Source organism: Rhinichthys klamathensis, unplaced genomic scaffold (genome assembly GCF_029890125.1).
Source record: "Rhinichthys klamathensis goyatoka isolate OS25496 unplaced genomic scaffold, OSU_Roscu_1.1 h1tg000135l_1, whole genome shotgun sequence".
NCBI lineage: Eukaryota > Metazoa > Chordata > Actinopteri > Cypriniformes > Leuciscidae > Rhinichthys > Rhinichthys klamathensis.
The window spans coordinates 783,833-803,170 of NW_026606670.1; the positions used below are offsets into that span (position 1 = coordinate 783,833).

A 19,338-nucleotide genomic window follows, 5' to 3' on the forward strand; every position below is an offset into this window, starting at 1 on the left:
GATATCACACTAATTCAGTCCTACATGTGGAGCTGGAGCAGAAGAGGAGAGCATTGTAGGTGTGTAGGGTAGAGGGGCAAAAAGCATAGCTGAACACAGGAAAAATGCTGACCCTTTTCTGCGTTTATATTTAGAGAGCCACGAGGATTAGGAATGAGGAGAAGGAGGGAATCTTTTTTTTTCTGTGAGGACACTCACTTTTCATCCACAGCTAAGCTAATGAAGCCTATGAGTGGATGACAGTACATTCAAGAAACAATTCAGCCCTGTTATTTCTGCTCCGTCAACTTTTACGAGGTGCTTTATAATAAAGCGTAAACAGATGAGTGGGCCCTTTTTTTTTTTTTTTTTTTGCAAAAACCACTGCACTGAAGTCATTACTCCCAAAAAACAATCTAAACATCTGGTGTCCAAAGGCGGTAATTTGTCAGTTTGGTTTCCAAAGATTTTTACATTATACAGTCGTTCTTAAATACTGTGCTGGCTTGGAAGAGAATGACTGGATGATCAAATTTCAGTACTTCATTCCCAAAAATAAAAACTTTCTCTTAACCTCAAGTTAAATAAAATGTGACATTCTACAACATTTCAGTGCGACATATTATATTTCCCAAAAATGAATAGTTGCAATGAATAGATACAGGAGGGGAAATGTATGCTATTTAAATATGTCTGCCATTCACCCTGCTACACAATTTGGAGATCAAATAACATCTTCCTTACAAAAAATAAAAATGACTGAGTTTAATTAACGCGAATCAAACCCAGATGGAATGGCAAATGCTGAATCTGAGCTCTTGTATTCTAGCAGCCAAAGTTTGTCAAGACAGCCTATCTAATAATACTAATTTAGAGCATTTTTGACATCAGAATAAAATGTAAAGTAAATCAACTTTATCTGATTTCCTGAGTTTTGGATCATTTTGAAACTACACTGCTAGACTACCAGCATGACTACATTGGCAGTGTCTATTGAGAGCAGCTAAATCCCAGTGGAGTATGGGTACTGCCACAGAGTGCATATCAAAGTGTGCGATCCCTGAAAAATTATCAAAGCTAAACAAATAAGCTACAATGTGAAGCAAGGATACTGGAAAACACACATCTGACAATGCAACCATTCACCAACCTGTTATGATACAATACTCAGAAATCACTCCAATGAGAGGTTAGGGGGCAAAAGTAGTGAAAATGCAGATGTTGTTGATGTCTTTGTGTGAGCTGCGGCCCAGAGGCCTTCACTGCCTGTGGCAAATGCACAGGTGCGCGCGTTCACCTGTGAGAAGTCCTTTCTGGAGCGTGCTCAGGCGTGCTTGCTTAGCCAAGCTTGGTGATCTGAAGACTCCCAACTATCCGGATCATATTAATGGCCAGCAAAGACTTTACTTTGTGATAAAAGTCAAACAGCTGGTGTCCATCCACAAAGATCCTAAAACGCTGGTGCTCACAATGGATCTCAATCTGTACAATTGGGGAAAGGAGAGGGGAGAAAGAGTGAAATAAGATCAAATCAAAAGAATCCTTTGTCAGTTACTGAGACACATTGTGGACAGCGTGTTGAAAGGAAGTGCTTGTCTGACTTTGCATGACTGCTTATCTCAGCTCAACATTTGGAAACAGTGACCCATTTTTTTGGTTCGCCTTCAGCCCCAATTACAAACAATAAGCGCTCATTATCTTCCAGTATCTTTACTCACTTTGGTCGTACAACTCTCTGCCATACAGAATAATTCTGTAATTGCCTATTATAAAGGAATAAACCCACATGAAAAAATAGGCATTCTTTCTAAAAAAAAAAAAGAAAGAAAAAAAAAGACAATATTCTATTGTCTACCACTAAAAAGATTGGAGTCTGTAAGATTTTTTTAATGTTTTTGAATGAACTCTCTTATGCTTGTCAAGACTGCATTTATTTGTAAATACAGTAATATTGTGAAATATTACAATTTAAAATAACTGATTTATATGATTTCTAATTCAATATATTTTAAAATGTTGTTTATTCTTGGATGGCAAAGCTGAATTTTCATCAGCCATTGCTCCAGTCTTCAGTGTCACATGATCCTTCAGAAATCATTCTGATATGCTGATTTGGAGCTCAAGAAACATTTCTTATTATTAATGTTGAAAACAGTTGTGCTGCTTAGTATATTTTGGAAGCCGTGATACGTTTTAACGATATTTTGATGAATATAAAGTTCAAAATAACAGCATATATTTGAAATAAAACTAATTTCCTCGTTTTTTTTTTTTTTTTAAATCTAACCTTTCCTTGAAGTAAAATAATTGAAAGTGGGGGGTAAATCACATTAAAAATATTATAGTCTTGGAGGAGAAAAAGGAGGGGAAAGTAGGTTTTGCCTCTTCATTTCAGAAGTCCACTACACGCCACTGCTTTAGACATCACATTATAGTGAGCTACTGCTTTAGACATCACATTACAGTGCCTGAAGGACGTACAGCATACATACAACATCTGTATCTGTTAAGTCTGACTGACTGGGCAAGGTGGAAGCTGCCATCGGTTTTGGACACAGCCCTGAACTCATGCTTTGTGCAGATTAGAGATCTCAGATTAGAGAACATGTACATGTCAGTGTTTCAGATCGTTACCCTGAAAGGCTGGTCCGGGATGAAGGGAAAGTAAGCTATGGGTGTCTCCTCCTCACTCCATTTCCCAGAGACTCTGGCATTCCTCAGGAACTGCCTTTCAGTGAATCGTGCGCTGAGTTTAAGGGCCACATCAGTGAGCTCTTCATCATCTTTCTTCTCACTGTGGCCACAGTTCAAACTGATGTCAAAGCTGTGAAAAACAAAACAAAACATTAGGCATGTAAACAGCTGGTTTTTGTCACTTCTACGTCTAAAGTTATCTATCTTCTGTTTTCAATATTTATTCATCCTTACTAGTAATATGTTCAGTATGTCAGCATAACCATATGACTTGCCAATAGTGTTAATAAAAATATGACAAGTGTTGCATGATGAAGCATTACAAACTGTGTGCTAATGTGCCAAATATTACAGAGAAATAGTATGAATCCATTTTACATGAATTCACAGTGATTCAGGTCTGCGTTGGCAGCCATTATCACACTGACTGAGCCTTACAGAGCATTCCTAATGGATCAGCAGGCTGTTTACAAAAGCTAAATTCCTGAGCTGAAATGACAGATTAGTATCACTTAACCATTTATATATCAGAACCACAATGTGCAAAGTTAAAAAGCTACATAATTACAATGTAAAGACTACACCATCAAGATAACAAACCACTCAATCGCCCTCATGCCAGGAACATTACTATACTCTCAAAAAAAATGACCAACACATTCAACTACTAGAGCTAAACTGGTAGAGGAAAACCACATACTGGCAATATGTAGACCCTGGACGCAATGCAAATCACTTTGGATAAAAGTGTCAGCCAAATGAATGTGCTACAAAGTGCAACAAAAAGCCTCTGGTACTAGTATTAAACAAATATTAAACAACTAAACTATCATTTAAAAGTTCAGTCAGTAAGATAAATAAAAATAAATGAATAGTTTTATTCAGCAAGGGTGCAGTAAATTAATCAAAAGTGTCAGTAAAAATGTGCTGCTTAAAATTTTTGTGGAAACCGTAATACAACTGTTTAAAACATTGATAATAATAAGAAACGTTTCTTGAGCAGCAAATCAGCATATTAGAATGATTTCTGAAGGATCATGTGACACTGAAGACTGTAATAATACAAAGTAATGATGCTAAAAATCCAGCTTTGGCACCACAGGAATAAATCACATTTTAAAATTAATTAAATTAGACATCAGATATTTTAAATTGTAATAATATTTCACAATATTTCTGTTTTACTGTATTTTTTAATCAAATAAATGCAGCCTTGGTAAGAGTAAAAGACTTCTTTCAATAACATTAAAATCTAAAAAATCTCATCTATCCCACACTTTTGAACAGTACTGTTATAACACAAAATGGTATACATTTATAAATAGTATATCACAAATTTATAATTTCAGCCTTGCCGATACTTAGGTTTTAATATTGTACATGCCTGTTAGTGCGCTTACTGTAAAGATAAACTTCCTTATTATCTGAAACCTTAATTTAATTAAAATATACATGCATATTTGTGTGTGTGTTTAATATCTAGTCATACAAACTGAACATTAGGCTGAATAACACCCTTGTGATTTACCACTGATTATTTGCATCAGCATACTAAAACGTTTCCAAGACACACCCAATGCTCTCACAGTTTTGACATTTGTTTCCTTAACAGCTAATATAAACACCCATCAACCCTAAACAGTGCACACACCCATGCAGTGCATTTCTTGAGCAGATCTACAACCCAAAGCTGTACTCAAAACATAGTGCTGCCAATCTGGACAGCATATGAAAGAAAGAATGAATGAATGAATGAATGAAAGAAAGAAAGAATGAATGAATGAATGAATGAATGAATGAATGAATGAATGAATGAATGAATGAATGAATGAATGAATGAATGAATGAATGAATGAATGAATGAGGCATTTATATAGCGCTTTCATATGTACTACTGTGTACACCCAATGATCTTTAAGAACATATGGGCCCATGATGCCCAAAAAATGCTGTTTAGGTTAATAAATAAAAAAGCTTACAAGGTTTTGAGACAGAGCTTGTGTCTGATGTAACTATTTACTAATTCTAGAATGTGCCGTCTTAAATATGCAATCTTAATATGGAAACAGAGCACTTAAGCGCAATACAAATACATTTGAATTGAATTTGAATTGAAACATACCTGTCTGGCTCTGGATCAATGATGCCCATTATAATGATCTTCTTCCCAGGCCTCATCCCACCTCTGATCCGTCCACTGAAAGGAACTGTCTGGTATATCAGAAATAGGGAAAAACATCAATGTCACATAAACTACAGCATACCAACTGCTTTTAAACATTACTCTACCAGAATACGGGAGATGTCTTCTTTATCAGGGGAGATAAGCCCAGCATCTCCGAATGAATTATTAAGGTGAAGATCATCTTCGGTGTTCTTCAAATGAGAAAGAGATGATTTAGAAGTTTAAAAAGCACTTAAAGATGCAGGATGAAATACAAGCGCGAGCGCGCAACATGCAGGGTTTTTAACAATAAAACGACACGCCTTCACTGCATCTGTACTTCATCTTTTTTAACACAGCATGTGCACCAAATACACCAGAGCTAAAATAATGCTCGAAATATTATTTGTCAATTGCGATCTACCACGTATGCACTGCAATGCATTTACACAAACTCATTTTGTTCAACTGGGTATGAGAGAGGACGGTCATCTCTCATGATGCATACAGATTTCCACAGCGCTTCGTATTAAATACACACTTATTAACTACAATGGCTACGTTATAAGAAACTGAAGCAGTGTAAGAGAGGTATTTGTGACTTACTATCGCGTCCTTTTCCATGCTCGCCACCGCCATCTTGAACAAAATACCATAGGATGCTTATCAAAGGCGGTCCAGTTTAGGAATCTGTCAGTGTCGTGGCAGACTGGACAGGGAGCTGCAAGGTGTCTAAGTTCAAGAAGAAAATTATAAAACAAACACAAATTCTCTTAACGAATTAAGAAGCAACTCTATTGTCTCTACTTGAGAAAGAAATATGCTGACGCGGATTATCATACGGGTGGAGGTTAATCCAGCCTCCATATGAACCTAATCTGCCCAGATCTCATTGGATCATCTGAGCATACCAACAGAATAATTAGAGGCCACATTTTACCACTTTTGTATTTTTTAACATGGCAATTTGCTAGTTTGTTTGGCAATTTGTTACTATATTTGTTATATTGTTTGTAGTAACTGATTGTTTAAATATTGATGTAATAATTGTCGGTAGGTAAACACAATCTGTGCATTGCATTTTTTTTGTTGGTTGTGGTGGTTTTGTTGGTTAATTTTGAGAGAAAGAATTGACATTGTTCCAGTGTGTTTCTGATCTTTGAAATGTGTGCGCCCTCAATGAGCGAGCAGAGGGAGACCCCTAGTGGCACGTGTGACTAATGGCACAGTCTAGTGGCAGTAGTGTTTGTTTTTGGAAACTCCTATATTTATGTAAATGCGTGGGTCATTCTCACGATGCTATAATGCTACTATAGGAATTCTATAAAATAGGTTTAATGGAAATAAATATGGAGATAATATACATCAATAAGTAAAATTACCATTTATGTACAGCGACTGACAGTTTTTGTGATTTAAGTACAATGTGGATATGTTCTTTGTTGTAGCTCTGAATCCTAATATAAAAAGTAATAATCATCATGATATTAATGATGTTTTCATACTGGTTAATACCCAGTTAGTTTTGTCAAGACGGGTATATGACTCAAGTGTCTGAATTGATATGAATCAAGCACCATGATCATATACTTTCCTATGGCTATAGTGCCTAAAGTCCGAACACATGGCTAATTTTAAATGGCCGAATAAAGATGCTTTTCAGTAGCAGTTGCTGCAGTTTCAGGGACTACCAGCAGAGGCTAACAGGATTCTGCTAACTTGGTTAGAAAGAAAGAAAGAAAGAAAGAAAGAAAGAAAGAAAGAAAGAAAGAAAGAAAGAAAGAAAGAAAGAAAGAAAGAAAGAAAGAAAGAAAGAAAGAAAGAAAGAAAGAAACTTAAGAAAGAAAGAAAGAAAGAAACTGCAGTTAACTTAAATAAGGATTCCTCATCCCCCAGCCTGCATTATTTTTGATTATTCTATATCTTTTAATTACATGATTTTTTATTATTATTATTTTACATTTTTTTTTTTTTTTTTTTTTTTTTAGCAGCATGCATCATGTGCCAATATTCTTCAATAACAAAGTGTGGACCTCTGGGTGACATCAAAAGGCTGCATGCACTGTGGTCCGCTCTGTCCAGAAGTGTATTTGAGCATGCAAATTTAATAAGTGTTTATTTAGCAGGGCCAGCCTGTAATTAGGTTAATGCTGCAGTCGCTCTGCACTGCTCTTCCACAGCTCCATTCTCCTCACTTGCTCAGGCGGAAAGCACCACAGACGGGCCTGGCACTGCCCGCCATCGTGCCCTCTTGGGCCTGCTGGACACCTCGCCCACCTGCCTCAAATGATGCCAATGTCCAAACCTCTAACTGACATCAACCGTCACCTGCTAATATGACTAACTGCAGCTGTTGGATATCTGAAAGAGTTTTGGGCATTAAAGTAACAGACATTTCCAATAAACGTAGAATTTAGGATGTCATATTCAAGATCTTTCTTTCAGTCTGCTTCCCCCAAATCAATATACTGCAATCGGTCTCTTTTTCACTGTCTCTCTCCCTCACTGAATATGGCTTATTGTGTGTTTTTGTGAATGTCAAGCTCCCACACACTTCCTCACACCCACTCCCTCCATGCAGCAGCTGTGTGTGGTCTGTGTCTTACTTCCTGTTCTGGCTCCTCACTCAGGGCCTTTCCCCTTAACACACACACACACACACACACACACACACACATATAGACAAGATCACATGAACTTAGTCACATGAATGCCCACTACATCATCACAAACACATTCACGGCAACGCACTGTCACTGTATAAAGCTGTCGACCATATTGATCTGAATACGGTGTCTGATAGTGAATTCCCTGTGTTATGCAATAGGTTTAAAAGATCCAGCAAGTCTGAGAATCTTGGCTCCATCCTTTAGGGCTCAGCGTCCTTCATAATAATTAACTCTCAGTGACCTTTGATACAGATGTAACCCGGCATAAGCTCACTGTTATACAGTGCAAACTTTGATTCTAGTGAAACTTCTTAGCTCCTGTGGGGTCTTTATCCATCATTATTTTAATTCACAGTCCTTGTTTGTGGTTAATGCTTTAAAATTAAAAACATTTCTTAATAATTTAAATGTATTACATTATACATTTATTCAAGTCAAGAATATTATTTAATACAGCTGAGTCATATTTTATTAAATGTACTGAATTTTACACAGAAACAACTGCAAACTTTTTTTTACAGTAACCGGCTGTATTTTGATATTGCATTATATAATAAATTTATAACAAATATTTTACAGGGAAATCAAGGCATTATTGTAACACTATTACTTTATGAAACAAAATAATAAAAAATACCCTGGTTATTTGATGATGGATGGTCCTTGCTTTGTAGAATCCCACAATGGGACAATACTGCCAAATACATATGGGACACGGGACATTTGGCTCTATTAAATGTTGCTATTTTATTGACTTTTTTTTTTGTCTGAAGTATCTATTATGGTGATTATTGTTCATTTTGCAAGGCAATGTAGATGTTGTACGATGTAACAAATTGGTCACACTTTAAATTAAGGTCCAATTCTCACTATTAAATACAAAATTTGCCTCAATAAACTCCTAATTACGTCTTATTAATAGTAGTAATGTAGTTGTTAAGTTTAGGTAGTGGGTAGGATTAAGTGATGTAGAATGTGGTCATGCAGAATAAGGCATTAATATGTGCTTTATAAGTATAAACAGCCAATATGCTAGCATGCTAATCAGCAACTAGGGCACCTGCAAGGCAAATTGGGAGAATACAATTGGTTTAGGCTACTGGATAACTCCAAGTCACTTAAGCATAATCAACTTAAAATCCATCCTTATAATGTGACAGTATTTAACCTCTATGTATTTGTATTAGAATTAGGCCTAACGTTACTTTCTGCAGACAGATGGATGTGTGTATTTACAGAAGGGCTGAATGATGAACTGTTTGTAGCTGTGATCAATTTGTTAAATCTGTAACAGGGACACTGTAAAGTAAGTGTTACCATGTATTTTTCTAGCCTGGGTTTCCCCATACTGCCTTACCGCAGCTCGATTCAATTCACGCTGAAAGGTGAATTCTCAACGAGATTGGGTCTGGCGTTAGCCAGGCTAGTATTCTTCAGAGGAGGGGTGAAGATGCTGCTGTAGTGCACAATTCAAATTCCAGCCAGCGGGGGCAGTTATGGGCTGGCGTGTGTGTGTGTGTGTGTGTGTGTTACATAAACGTGCAACTGCTTGTGTGCTTGCTGAGCTGGGCTTGTGGTTGGCGGAGAGTAGGTGTGGCTTATTTTCCTCCGTGGTCACAGCAGAACAAGATCATTCAGATATTTGCACAAAGCCAACCTGACAGCGAGAAGGGGGAGGAGAGAGAGAGAGAGAGAGAGAGAGAGAGAGAGAGAGAGAGAGAGAGAGAGAGAGAGAGAGAGAGAGAGAGAGAGAGAGAGAGAGAGAGAGAGAGAGAGAGAGAGAGAGAGAGAGAGAGAGAGAGAGAGAGAGAGAGAGCGCAAGGCTTCTGCAGTCTCTCTCATTCTTCTCTCTCTCTCTCTCTCTCGCTACCTCTACAGAAACAAGGAAGACTGTCTACTTCATGCCCTGTGAACTGAGCAAAATCAAATTAGAACTTCAGCTGCATGGGAAATATTTCTATTTCTCATTTGGTTTAAAGGGATAGTTTGCACACAAATAAATATTCAGTCATCATTAACCTCATGTGGTTCCAGGTGAATTTAGGAGATTGTCCAAGCTACTCTGTTTCCAAACAGTGAAAGTGGATGAGGACTAGGGACAGCTGAGGTTAATTAAAGCTCACAGTAAAATAATTTGGATTATTTTGACCCTGACGGCCTTTCGGACAGGTGTCAACTGTCACGAAAAAGAGTTTAAAATCATGGTGCCCATGATTTTTGAAGGGAAAGGACGCATACCAACCACAGCAAATTAGTCAGCTTTATGACACAGGCCCCATAACGCTTACTGGAAACAATACATATGAGAAGGCAAATATTTCACCCGCTATCTGCACGTGAAACATGAAACTTGTTAGAAGCTTGACTATAGAGGGATGTAAAGCGAAAACAAGCCCTGACTGACAGCGCAGGATTAAGATCGTTTCCAGAGCCTCCTGAACAGCGTAACTGAAAGTTACTGAAAGACTTGTTTTAGATAAAGAAAAACAAATAGTAAAGGTGAGATGGTCAGCGTGAGTGATACAGATCACACACCGACTCACCACTCTCATAAAAAGCGACATGATCCACAGGGGGCAAACATTCTCGCTGGCCTGAGATCAGTTCAGCTATGTTTTGAGCTGGCCATCCCCCTACAGTTCACACAGACACTGCCACGTGCTAAAACTGTCCTTGCTACACAGCTGTGTGGCCCCAATACTGGAAATAGATTCCTGCTACCAGGCCATGAGTCATAGGTGCAAAATGGAGGCAACTGTTGATGCGGAGAAATGTCCGCCGTTTCATACAAAGCAGCTGAGTGACTCAGAAATTATATAGGCCTACCTTAACCTGTTCTGTTGTCTATGCACTCACTACAATCTTTAAACACAGTAACATGCTTGATTCTTAAGGAAAATGAAGAAAACAAACACAGAATGTCATTTTTATCCGTTTATTGTATGATATAAAACTAGAAAAGTAAGACTGTTTCAAATTCATAGACACATGTCCATATTTCATATATATTCTACAGTCCACACCTTGATGCAAATACAGTGATCATCAGTTGATGGGTTATTTTTCTCAAAATGAATGTGTCTGTAATATTGCATAGAAAAAGGCACAGCTCAAAGGCCTGAAGATACGGCCTTTCTTAATGAGCAGAAAAAGGGTTTAGACCCTCCACCACATTTTGTCTCTCTATTTCTCTCTCTCACTCACACACACACACACACACACACACACACACACACACACACGAATAATCCCAGTGGTCACTATCCTGAAACCACTTTAAACTTCCCCGAATGTATGGCCTGAACCATGGGACAGTGAGATACCGTTAAAAAACAACAACCAATACCATCAGAAATCATGCTGCCTTTCTTCTTTACATTTGGCATTGAGGGTTATCAAAAAGATTTTCCCAGATATAGGCTTTGGAAGATTGAAATTCGGAAGTTTGTAGAGAATAAAGTATTGCTTCACAAACCTTTCCCTTGCACGCAATCTGAAATACATAAAACATTAAATAGAAATACTTATAATTAAATAGCGACAGGGAGTGTTTGACTAGATGACTAGCACAAACACCACACCAAATTATAATACAAGAAACTAAACAAAAATAATGCATTATTAAAACAAGATGAAAAAAAATGGCTTCCACCCCAATTAATAAGCAGTGATACATTCCCATAAGCACAATACATTCCTATCTCATATTCTGTACAAATTACAATCTGGATGTTAGCATAAAATAAAAAATAAATATATTTACACAGGAAACAAAAAAATAAATAACTTAAAACAAACACTCCAAATCTAAAAATCCTATAAGAAATTGTAATCAGTTTTGATTCCATAGTTTTGTCCGCTCTGCTCTCATTCACTCATGCTTTTTAATTCTCAGACAATCTCTCTCTTGAACTCTGGGTAACAAATCCAAATCGTCACCTCTAGCTTAGGTCTCTGTGACAGGAAGTTCAAATCTCAGATTAATAATGGTCACACTTATTTGTTGAATAATATACTTATTAAAAATACACATTTCACAAGTTTTCTTCCCTCACTGACATAACACTTTCCAGGAAGGCATATAATGCACAGTTTTTGTCGGTATGTAAATCTATCATTATTAATGATAGCTTGTTTAGTGCGACAAACAGCTATGTGAAACTTATACAGGCGATATGATAAATGGTCCCTTTCCTTTTATGTCAGGTGCACATAAAATAATCCTTCCAACCAATCTGATCGACTTCAGCGATTAATAGCAAGTGTTTTTAGCACATATACTGTGCTGTCTATTGCACATACATGCATAATACTCTCCCGCCAATCTTGCGCATACTTAAACTCCCCCAAATAAACTCCACTTAAATGTAAGGTGACCATTCCTACTGGCCAAACGACTCTAAAACCCAGCAGGGCAACAGAGAGAGAGAGAGAGTCTGACTGGAACATGAACAGATACCATTAATAAAACTCAAACAAACAATGGTATAAATAAGATAAAATAAGACCAAACCATACACAAATCATCTGACATCTGTATAATTATGAGCTATAATCCTGCATGCATTAGTATGTTAACAGAAATGTACCGTTGTACTGGTGAGAGATGCATATGAAGGAAATGTTTGGCAAAAAGATTATGAAGATGGAAATAGTTGAAAATGAACTGAATAGCAACCATAAACTTACATGTGTGGTACAGTTTTTTCCCCATTTTGCACAAAGAGACATGCATTGACCCTCTTGCTGTGCATTAGTGTAGCATTAAAAGTAAAACTGAACCAGCCACTGAGTCTGAGTGATGATATAAAGCCAAACCAAAGGCCAAAATAGGGAAGTTACGGCAATGCCTTGATAAAAAGGAAATGCCTGAGAGAAGTTGACAGTTTGCTTATTACTGATCAGAAGGCATTGATTGCATCAGTTATTTGTAGCATAAAGGGGTTTTAGCGTTGGCTAATCAAAGAAATGTATCTGTAAAACAATACATTGCCAGCTGAGACGTAAACACATGGAATCTGAGCCGTTATGGCAGATCACAAGAAATTTGGTTGGTTGACTGTAAATATCTGACCACTACACACATCCATGAATAAATAATACCCGGTAAAGCATGTTCCATAAATGAGTACATTTCATAAATGCATATGTTTCACTGAAAGAGGTTTAAAGGGGTAGTTCACTTAAAATGAAAATCTTATCATCATTTACTCAACTTCACGTCACTCCAAACGTACACTACTTTATTTATTCTGTGAAACATAAAAAGACATTTTAAAGAAAAGTCAGTGGGGTACAAATCAACATTGGATCCCATCGACGGACAAAAAATATTTTTCAAAATATGTTCTTTTATGTTCCACAGAAGAAAGAAACTACAGGTTTGAAAGGACATGAGGGTGAGTACATGGTGAACTATCCCTTAATGAACATTAAAATGGAAACAGACCCCCCCCCAAAAAAATATGAATAAATGACCACATATTAACAGACTATTTTGAATATTACTAAAAAGCAATAAAACAGCTCTGGATATAAACACATACAAACAAAATAACCAAGTTCTTCTTTTAAATTCTTTGTGCTTTGTGAAAATGAAAGAAAAATATGAAAATAGGGCTGCCGTTGCACATTCTTGCACCTGTATGCTGAGAAGGGGAAAGAAAGATGCTACTTCTCTGATAATCCATCTTGTTCGATTAGACATTATGAGAAAAATGAGACAAGACAAACAAACAGTAATTTACCAAGTGGTCATAAATGAAGGCACTTGGAAGTGTGTTCCATAAAATGTCTTCATGTTCATTTTTGGGACAGGCAAGCACAGTGCATGCACAGTGTTGAGAAGTAGTACTGGGCAACATCACCATTAAAATGGGCAAATTTCCTTTGTCTTTAAAAACAAAACAAACACAAAACTGTAAAAAAAAAAAAAAAAAAAAAACTCCAAACACTCACAAAGTGATTCTTTAGTTTCTTTCTCAGTTTCTATTTAAAAACTCTTCTTTGATTGGTTTTGCATTTTCTTCCCCAGTTCCCTTCCAAACCCGGTCATGATCCTACAAGCACCTCCATAATATGGTCCAGTTCAGTGAGGTCCATTTTGAAAGGTTGGTTTGAGCTGACAGCAGGAGCAGAACCGCTGTAGGGCGAAAGAGTCTTGAGGAGCTCGTCCGCCGTCACCATGGGCGCCAGTTTCGATGGAGCCGCACCTGAAGATGAAGTGCAGGGGTCGAAGTCGTACATGGAGGTGTCAATGTCTGCAAAGAGAATGTCGTCCAGGGCAAGGTCTGTCAGAAAGCCTGAGGACGAGGCAGAAGGTGAGGTGCTCATGTCCAGGCTGTTAGGAGGAAGAGTCTCTGGTGCGTTGGGTGCCGCTGAGCTTTCCTCGGGCAGCGGGACCAGCCCTCCAAGCTTTGGGCTGCAAGGCTTACTGCAGTCTTTGGAGTCCAAGGCCCCTGAGTTTAAGCTGGGGGGACACAGCGGCATTTGGAGGGTCACTGTAAGGGACGAGAGGGAGGTAGCACCGAGCACAGATGTAGCTGTAGGTAAGGACGAAGGACAGAGCTCCTCAATCTCATCCAGGGCAGAAGAAAAACTGTCTCTGGTCACAGGTGAAGGGAGTCTGGGCAGGGTTGGTGGTGGAGGAGGAGGAGGAGGAGGAGGAGGAGGAGGAGGAACAAGCGGAGAGGGCGATGAGGGCGATGTGCAAAGCGTGACACTGTCCTCCTCTAAAAGCGAAGCTGGGGTAAGACAGGCCTCCAGAGGTGCTGGGTTTGACAGCCCTGACGAAGGCGATGTAAGGACTGAAGCGGAAAGTGCTGGGGACTGTGACAGTGGCGGTGCCACCATGGACAACACGCTGAAGGCAGGCTGTGCCTCACGGAAACCCTCGTCCACAGGGTCGTCGGGTGGAGGAGAAGGAGGAAAGAAGAGTGGCCGCAGGTTGCCCTCCTGTTTCAGCTCATCTTGGATGCGCCTCAGCATGTTGTTGATGAGCACGCGCTTTTCCAAGCTGGGCTCGGTGAGCGCCCGGTGGTTGTACAGCTTCATCAGAGACATGTTGAAGATGGTCTGCCTCTGCAGTGTGTAGGAGACCTTTGAGAGCCCGTCGGCCATCGTTCCAGGCCCTGCCGCCAACGCTTTGCCTTCCAGCCCCTCTTCATCCTCATCTAGTTTCCGCTTTGCCCCTTTACCCAACATATATCTGCTTAGAGTAAAGAGAGAGAGAGGGAGAGAGAGAGAGAGAGAGAGTGTGTTAGCCACATAGCCATTATGTTCATGACTCATTCATTGCTGTCTACCTCTCTTACGACTCGACACTGGTTCCATATAAAGCTCTTGATCTACAGAAAAATATCTAATGGCAAAAATATCTACATCTGAAGGGTATAACAGTATAAACACTGCGACACTATCAAAACATTGGTGTTTGTTTGAGAATTCCAACCAGTTTAACATAGCGACACTGGCTCAACCAATGGTGTGAGTTCGGGGGCGAGGCGGTCTTTTTGTCTGACCAATGACAGGAAGTGGGAGTGTTTGGGAAACCTGTTTGATTATTTTTGCTATTCTGTTGGGTGCTGCTAGTTCACAGAAATTTCAAGAAACTGAGATGTTAAAGGTGTAAGTGTATATCTTAAAATACTTTCTCCATTCTAGTTGAATATGTAGAGCAGAGGCGCGGGAAGTAGGGCTGCTGGGGGTGCTGTGCTGTCATATTTACAAGTGGGAAACTCTGAATTCTGGATGATACATTACTAGTTTCCAAGTAGTGATGTTGGAAGGGGCGTGTTGATTTGAAACACTGATCTACTACAATATATAATAGACAATAGATCTTTTTATAGAGATCAGTGAGTGGAAAGCAAGTCAAATCAAAAACTTTCACCATTTGCTTTAAGTAACAAAAACATTGATACCATTTATAAATAAGAGAAAAAAAATCCTCATTATGAATTCAGATGTAGATTTTTGGGTTTACTGTTCACAATATAATTATTTTGTTTTGGTCAGGCTACTTCCCTGTTATGTTTCCTACAATGAATATGTGACATGGCGTAAAAACAAACTCCTGACTTTGAGGTATGAGTTTACCAGGTGCACTTGAAGGGTATAAAAGTATAAACACTGCGACACTATCAAAACATTGGTGTTTGTTTGAGAATTCCAACCAGTTTAACATAGCAACACTGGCTCAACCAATGGTGTGAGTTCGGGGGCGAGGCGGTCTTTTTGTCTGACCAATGGCAGGAAGGGGGAGTGTTTGGGAAACCTGTTTGATTATTTTTGCTATTCTGTTGAGTGCTGCCAGTTCAAAGAAACTGCACTTTTAAATAATAACTGTCCAGAATAACATAAAAACTATTTTTTAATGTAATTTCTTTTTGTGCTTTTCTTTCTTTTTTTGAAAGCATAGTGAGGAAAGGCACAGGAAAGTACAAGCAGAGTAAGGGGGAATAGGACTGGGACATCACTGAACCTGGGTCAACATCTTGATAATTCACAAAAACACCAACTTTTTGTTTAGAGATAATCAAAAAACACTTTCGATAAAGGTAATGTAGTGTTTTTAACTACATTATGTAATTTTTTTAACAATATAGCCAATAGATGAATAACAAATACAACCAGAGCAGGCTACAACAGTTGGTTTGATCCAGTTGATAAAACAGACATGGTAAAAAAAATACAAGAAATTGTTTCGATTAACAGATTCGTGGCTTGAAGCTTGGTTGCTATGACATTGGCTTGCAAGCTGTTGTCATATTAGCATTCGGTGATGTTGCAGTGAGGTGAGAGTCAGTACAGTCTCTGTGCATTCATCGCAGAGAGCTCATAATGCCTCACGTTTACAACTGTGCCAAACAGATAAGGTAACAATATGGGAACACACTCCGATGTACACACAGTGTTTAGCAATCACAGCATCTCCAATAGGACATTAGCAACAACAATCTCTAAACACAAGAATTCAAACTTTTGAGTTGCAGAGGAAAGATGTGCTGCTGGAAATAAATGTAAGCCATGAGCTGCTACCACAGGAGCGTTTACAGGAATACAGTTCTGACTACTCCTTCCTGAGCCGTGCTGCAAATGTGTGTCAGACTTTCAGTAAGTACTCACGGTAAGAATGTGTCAGACGAGTGCAAAGCCCTGATCACTCCCTGCTTAAATACATGCTGGCTGCAGGAAGACAAGATCCAGCTGAGTGTTTGGTGGAAAAGGGGGACGGAGAGAAGGAGCGAGTGTGTGACCTACGCTGAGCTGTGTTCTCGGTGTTCTCAGATGCTGTAGCTCTAGGTTCATTATACGAGAGATTTAAAACAGATCACATGGGCCACCGTAATATTACAGTGCACTGATTCACCATTGCTCTGCTTAAGGAGAGACTAGGGAAAAAAGGGTCTGGGGGTTGGGGGTGTGGAAACACAGATGGTCCAAACAACTTAACGTTGTACACTGGAACGTTTCACCATGCTTACAACTTGACGTGACTCACATGTATGTGGGAGCTATTTAGAAAAACACCCTTTAATGAAAGGTTTTTGTCATGTGTTGAATAAGTCATTTAAAACTTAATTTACTAATTTGGTAACTGTTGCTATCCAAAGCGATTTTCACTGTATTCAAATTATACCGTACATTTGATCAGTATGCGTGTTTCCTGGGAACTGAACCCATGACCTTGACATTTGGAGGACCATGCTCTTCTAGCTGAGCTACATTAATTGTGCTGCGCATGTTTTTTTTTTTTGACTGTATAAAGCACAAAAATACCATAATATGTTTGCAGAGATTTAGAAAACATGATACGTCCACATCCTTGTTTCTCCGAAAAACAATGCTACAGCCAGATATTCTACTTTTAAATGTGCATTTCATGTCGGAATGTCTGTTTTTGCTTTGGTCTCTGTGTGATCCCGCCCACTGTTAATATTTCCAATAGTATTTCGACACTCTGGGTAGCCATTTGGCAGAAAACACAGCGTATTGTAGCCATGGAAGCCAGCAAACAAACTAGGTCAGAGATTGTACATTTTAGCCAACCTAAAAAAGGCGGATAAATTAAGGCCCTATCCCAAATGGCACCCTTTGGTCTTTCGTGACGTAATGGCACTTTGACTGTCGGGAAGAAGTCTGCTGCGGAGCTTGCATCAGTGCAGGCTCGGCAAAAGTGTGCATCGAGGGTGCATAACGACCGCAAAGGGGGTGCTCGCAAGCACCCTTCTGAAACTTAAATTGACAAATGGGACACCCTACGGTCTCATGGACTTAACTAACACGTGCACGCAGCAAACATTGTAAGCCCACAAGACCCAAAATGCATATGAATTGAGCCATTTGGGACAGAGCCTAACTTACAGTGTAAGGCTCGTCGACTCGACTGTATTGTCAATTGCACTCGTTCCTGTTGCGTGTCCTCAATCTGACAACCAGCTTGAGCATGGAGTCAGAGGAGGATGAGACGGGAGAAACAACCCTCTCCAATATTTGGAATTTGGACTGCAGTACCCATTTCAACCACTAGCTGTCAATATTACATACTGCACCTTTCATACATTTCATTCATTCTTTGAGACTAGCATTTGGCAACCCATTTTAATTCTTTCTTTATTGCAACATACACTACCGTTCAAAAGTTTGGGGTCTGCAAGATTTTTAATTATACGGCTCTGTGGAATACTTGATTCTGATTGGTCAATAGTGCCATCCAGCGGTATGTTAATCCCAGATAACAACCGGTCCTCATCATCCTGTCGGGGGTTATTTTGAGAGGACCACCGGCTGGATGTACATTATCCCTTACTTATTTCACTTTTGAAAGAAGACTCCTATGCTCACCACTGGTGAGTCACCAGGCTTTTATTTTGTCAAAAATATAGTAAAAACAGTAATATTGTGAAATATTATTGCAATTTAAAGGTGCTCTATGTAACTTTTCTACTAAAATGAATCCTTTTTTTATCGCTGTGTGTGAAGGGGTTGTAATCACACATTAAAATGATCCACTTGTCGAGTTTTGCTATTACCTCTGAAGGCCAGTATTCCTATTTCTATGTGAAGTCTCCGGGTCGGACTTACCGCGAAATCCAACGGATGTGACGTGCATGCGCGCTCCCGAGCCTCTCTCCTTATATACAGTCTATTGTAGACGGTCAGGGAGTTACGTCGGGTTAAATGCGCACGTTTTTCGGCTTATATCTCAGTCAATCTTTGATCAATATTCCCAAGACTCTAATCGTTCGTAGTGCTGGACGGGGCCTTTCGAACAAGCCCACCCCCGAGGTCCAACTCGCCCGGCTCCCCGAGTTATAGCCGTTCGAAAACGGGGGTGCCAGCGAACGGCGATCCGGTAGGGGGCATCCCCGAGGCCCGCCACTCTAGCGTTTGGGCAAGGGTTCCCCTGGGACCTCCTCCCCCGAATTTGAGCTCTCTGGGTCTTTGCGTTCCAGAGATACGAGCGATTTTCTTCTGAGATAGTGACGTCACCGGCGTCCGCAATTTTGCAGCGCGCCCGATGGTTTTCTGCTAATATCTCCGCGAAAACACCACCAAAAACTATGGAACTTATATGGTTCTTTTCAGCTCGACTAGATGGTCCCAACGAGCTCGGTGCTCGCCGAATCCGTCTAGTATTCGCCGAGATATTTGCGTAATAGACGGTATTGTCTATGAGTTCGAGCACGAGCGCTCTTGTAAAATTTGGTTGCAATCTGAAACATCACCACTAGAGGCCGCTAAAAGTTACATAGAGCACCTTTAAAAGAACTGATTTGTATTTTAATATTTTAAAATTTAATTTATTCCTGTGATGGAAAAGCTGAATTT

At 39.3% G+C, this 19,338-nt stretch overlaps 2 protein-coding genes across 6 annotated transcripts in view; both read right to left on the minus strand.

Moving 5' to 3' along the window:
* Positions 1 to 449: 449 nt before the first annotated feature.
* lgalslb (lectin, galactoside-binding-like b) lies at positions 450 to 5,722 on the minus strand. The gene is made up of 5 exons (XM_056257125.1): positions 5,444 to 5,722; positions 4,963 to 5,049; positions 4,796 to 4,884; positions 2,614 to 2,803; positions 450 to 1,461 (listed from the first exon to the last, which is right to left on the minus strand). Exons 1-5 carry the CDS (start codon positions 5,474 to 5,476, stop codon positions 1,318 to 1,320), a joined length of 543 nt encoding a protein of 180 aa, XP_056113100.1. The 5' UTR covers positions 5,477 to 5,722; the 3' UTR covers positions 450 to 1,317.
* Positions 5,723 to 13,443: 7,721 nt separating this feature from the next.
* Positions 13,444 to 19,338, minus strand: part of sertad2b (SERTA domain containing 2b) — a 44,505-nt gene continuing 38,610 nt past the window's right edge. For 3 of the 5 annotated variants that reach the window (XM_056257120.1, XM_056257118.1, XM_056257122.1), the window contains exon 2: positions 13,444 to 14,713. In XM_056257120.1, coding sequence (XP_056113095.1) covers positions 13,558 to 14,709 — 1,152 coding nt within the window. In that variant the 5' untranslated portion in view covers positions 14,710 to 14,713 and the 3' untranslated portion in view covers positions 13,444 to 13,557. Of the gene's footprint in view, positions 14,717 to 19,338 lie in introns of all 5 variants that reach the window. The other 2 variants (XM_056257119.1, XM_056257123.1) reach the window with 1 other exon arrangement.

Bases quoted from the DNA above. Each gene is read 5' to 3' on its own strand.
- lgalslb (XM_056257125.1), bottom strand. From the start codon at position 5,476: ATGGCGGTGGCGAGCATGGAAAAGGACGCGATA. The intron at 4,885-4,962 runs GTAGAGTAATGT...CTGATATACCAG, and splicing joins AAGACATCTCCCGTATTCTG to ACAGTTCCTTTCAGTGGACG. The intron at 2,804-4,795 runs GTATGTTTCAAT...TGTTTTTCACAG, and splicing joins ATTGATCCAGAGCCAGACAG to CTTTGACATCAGTTTGAACT.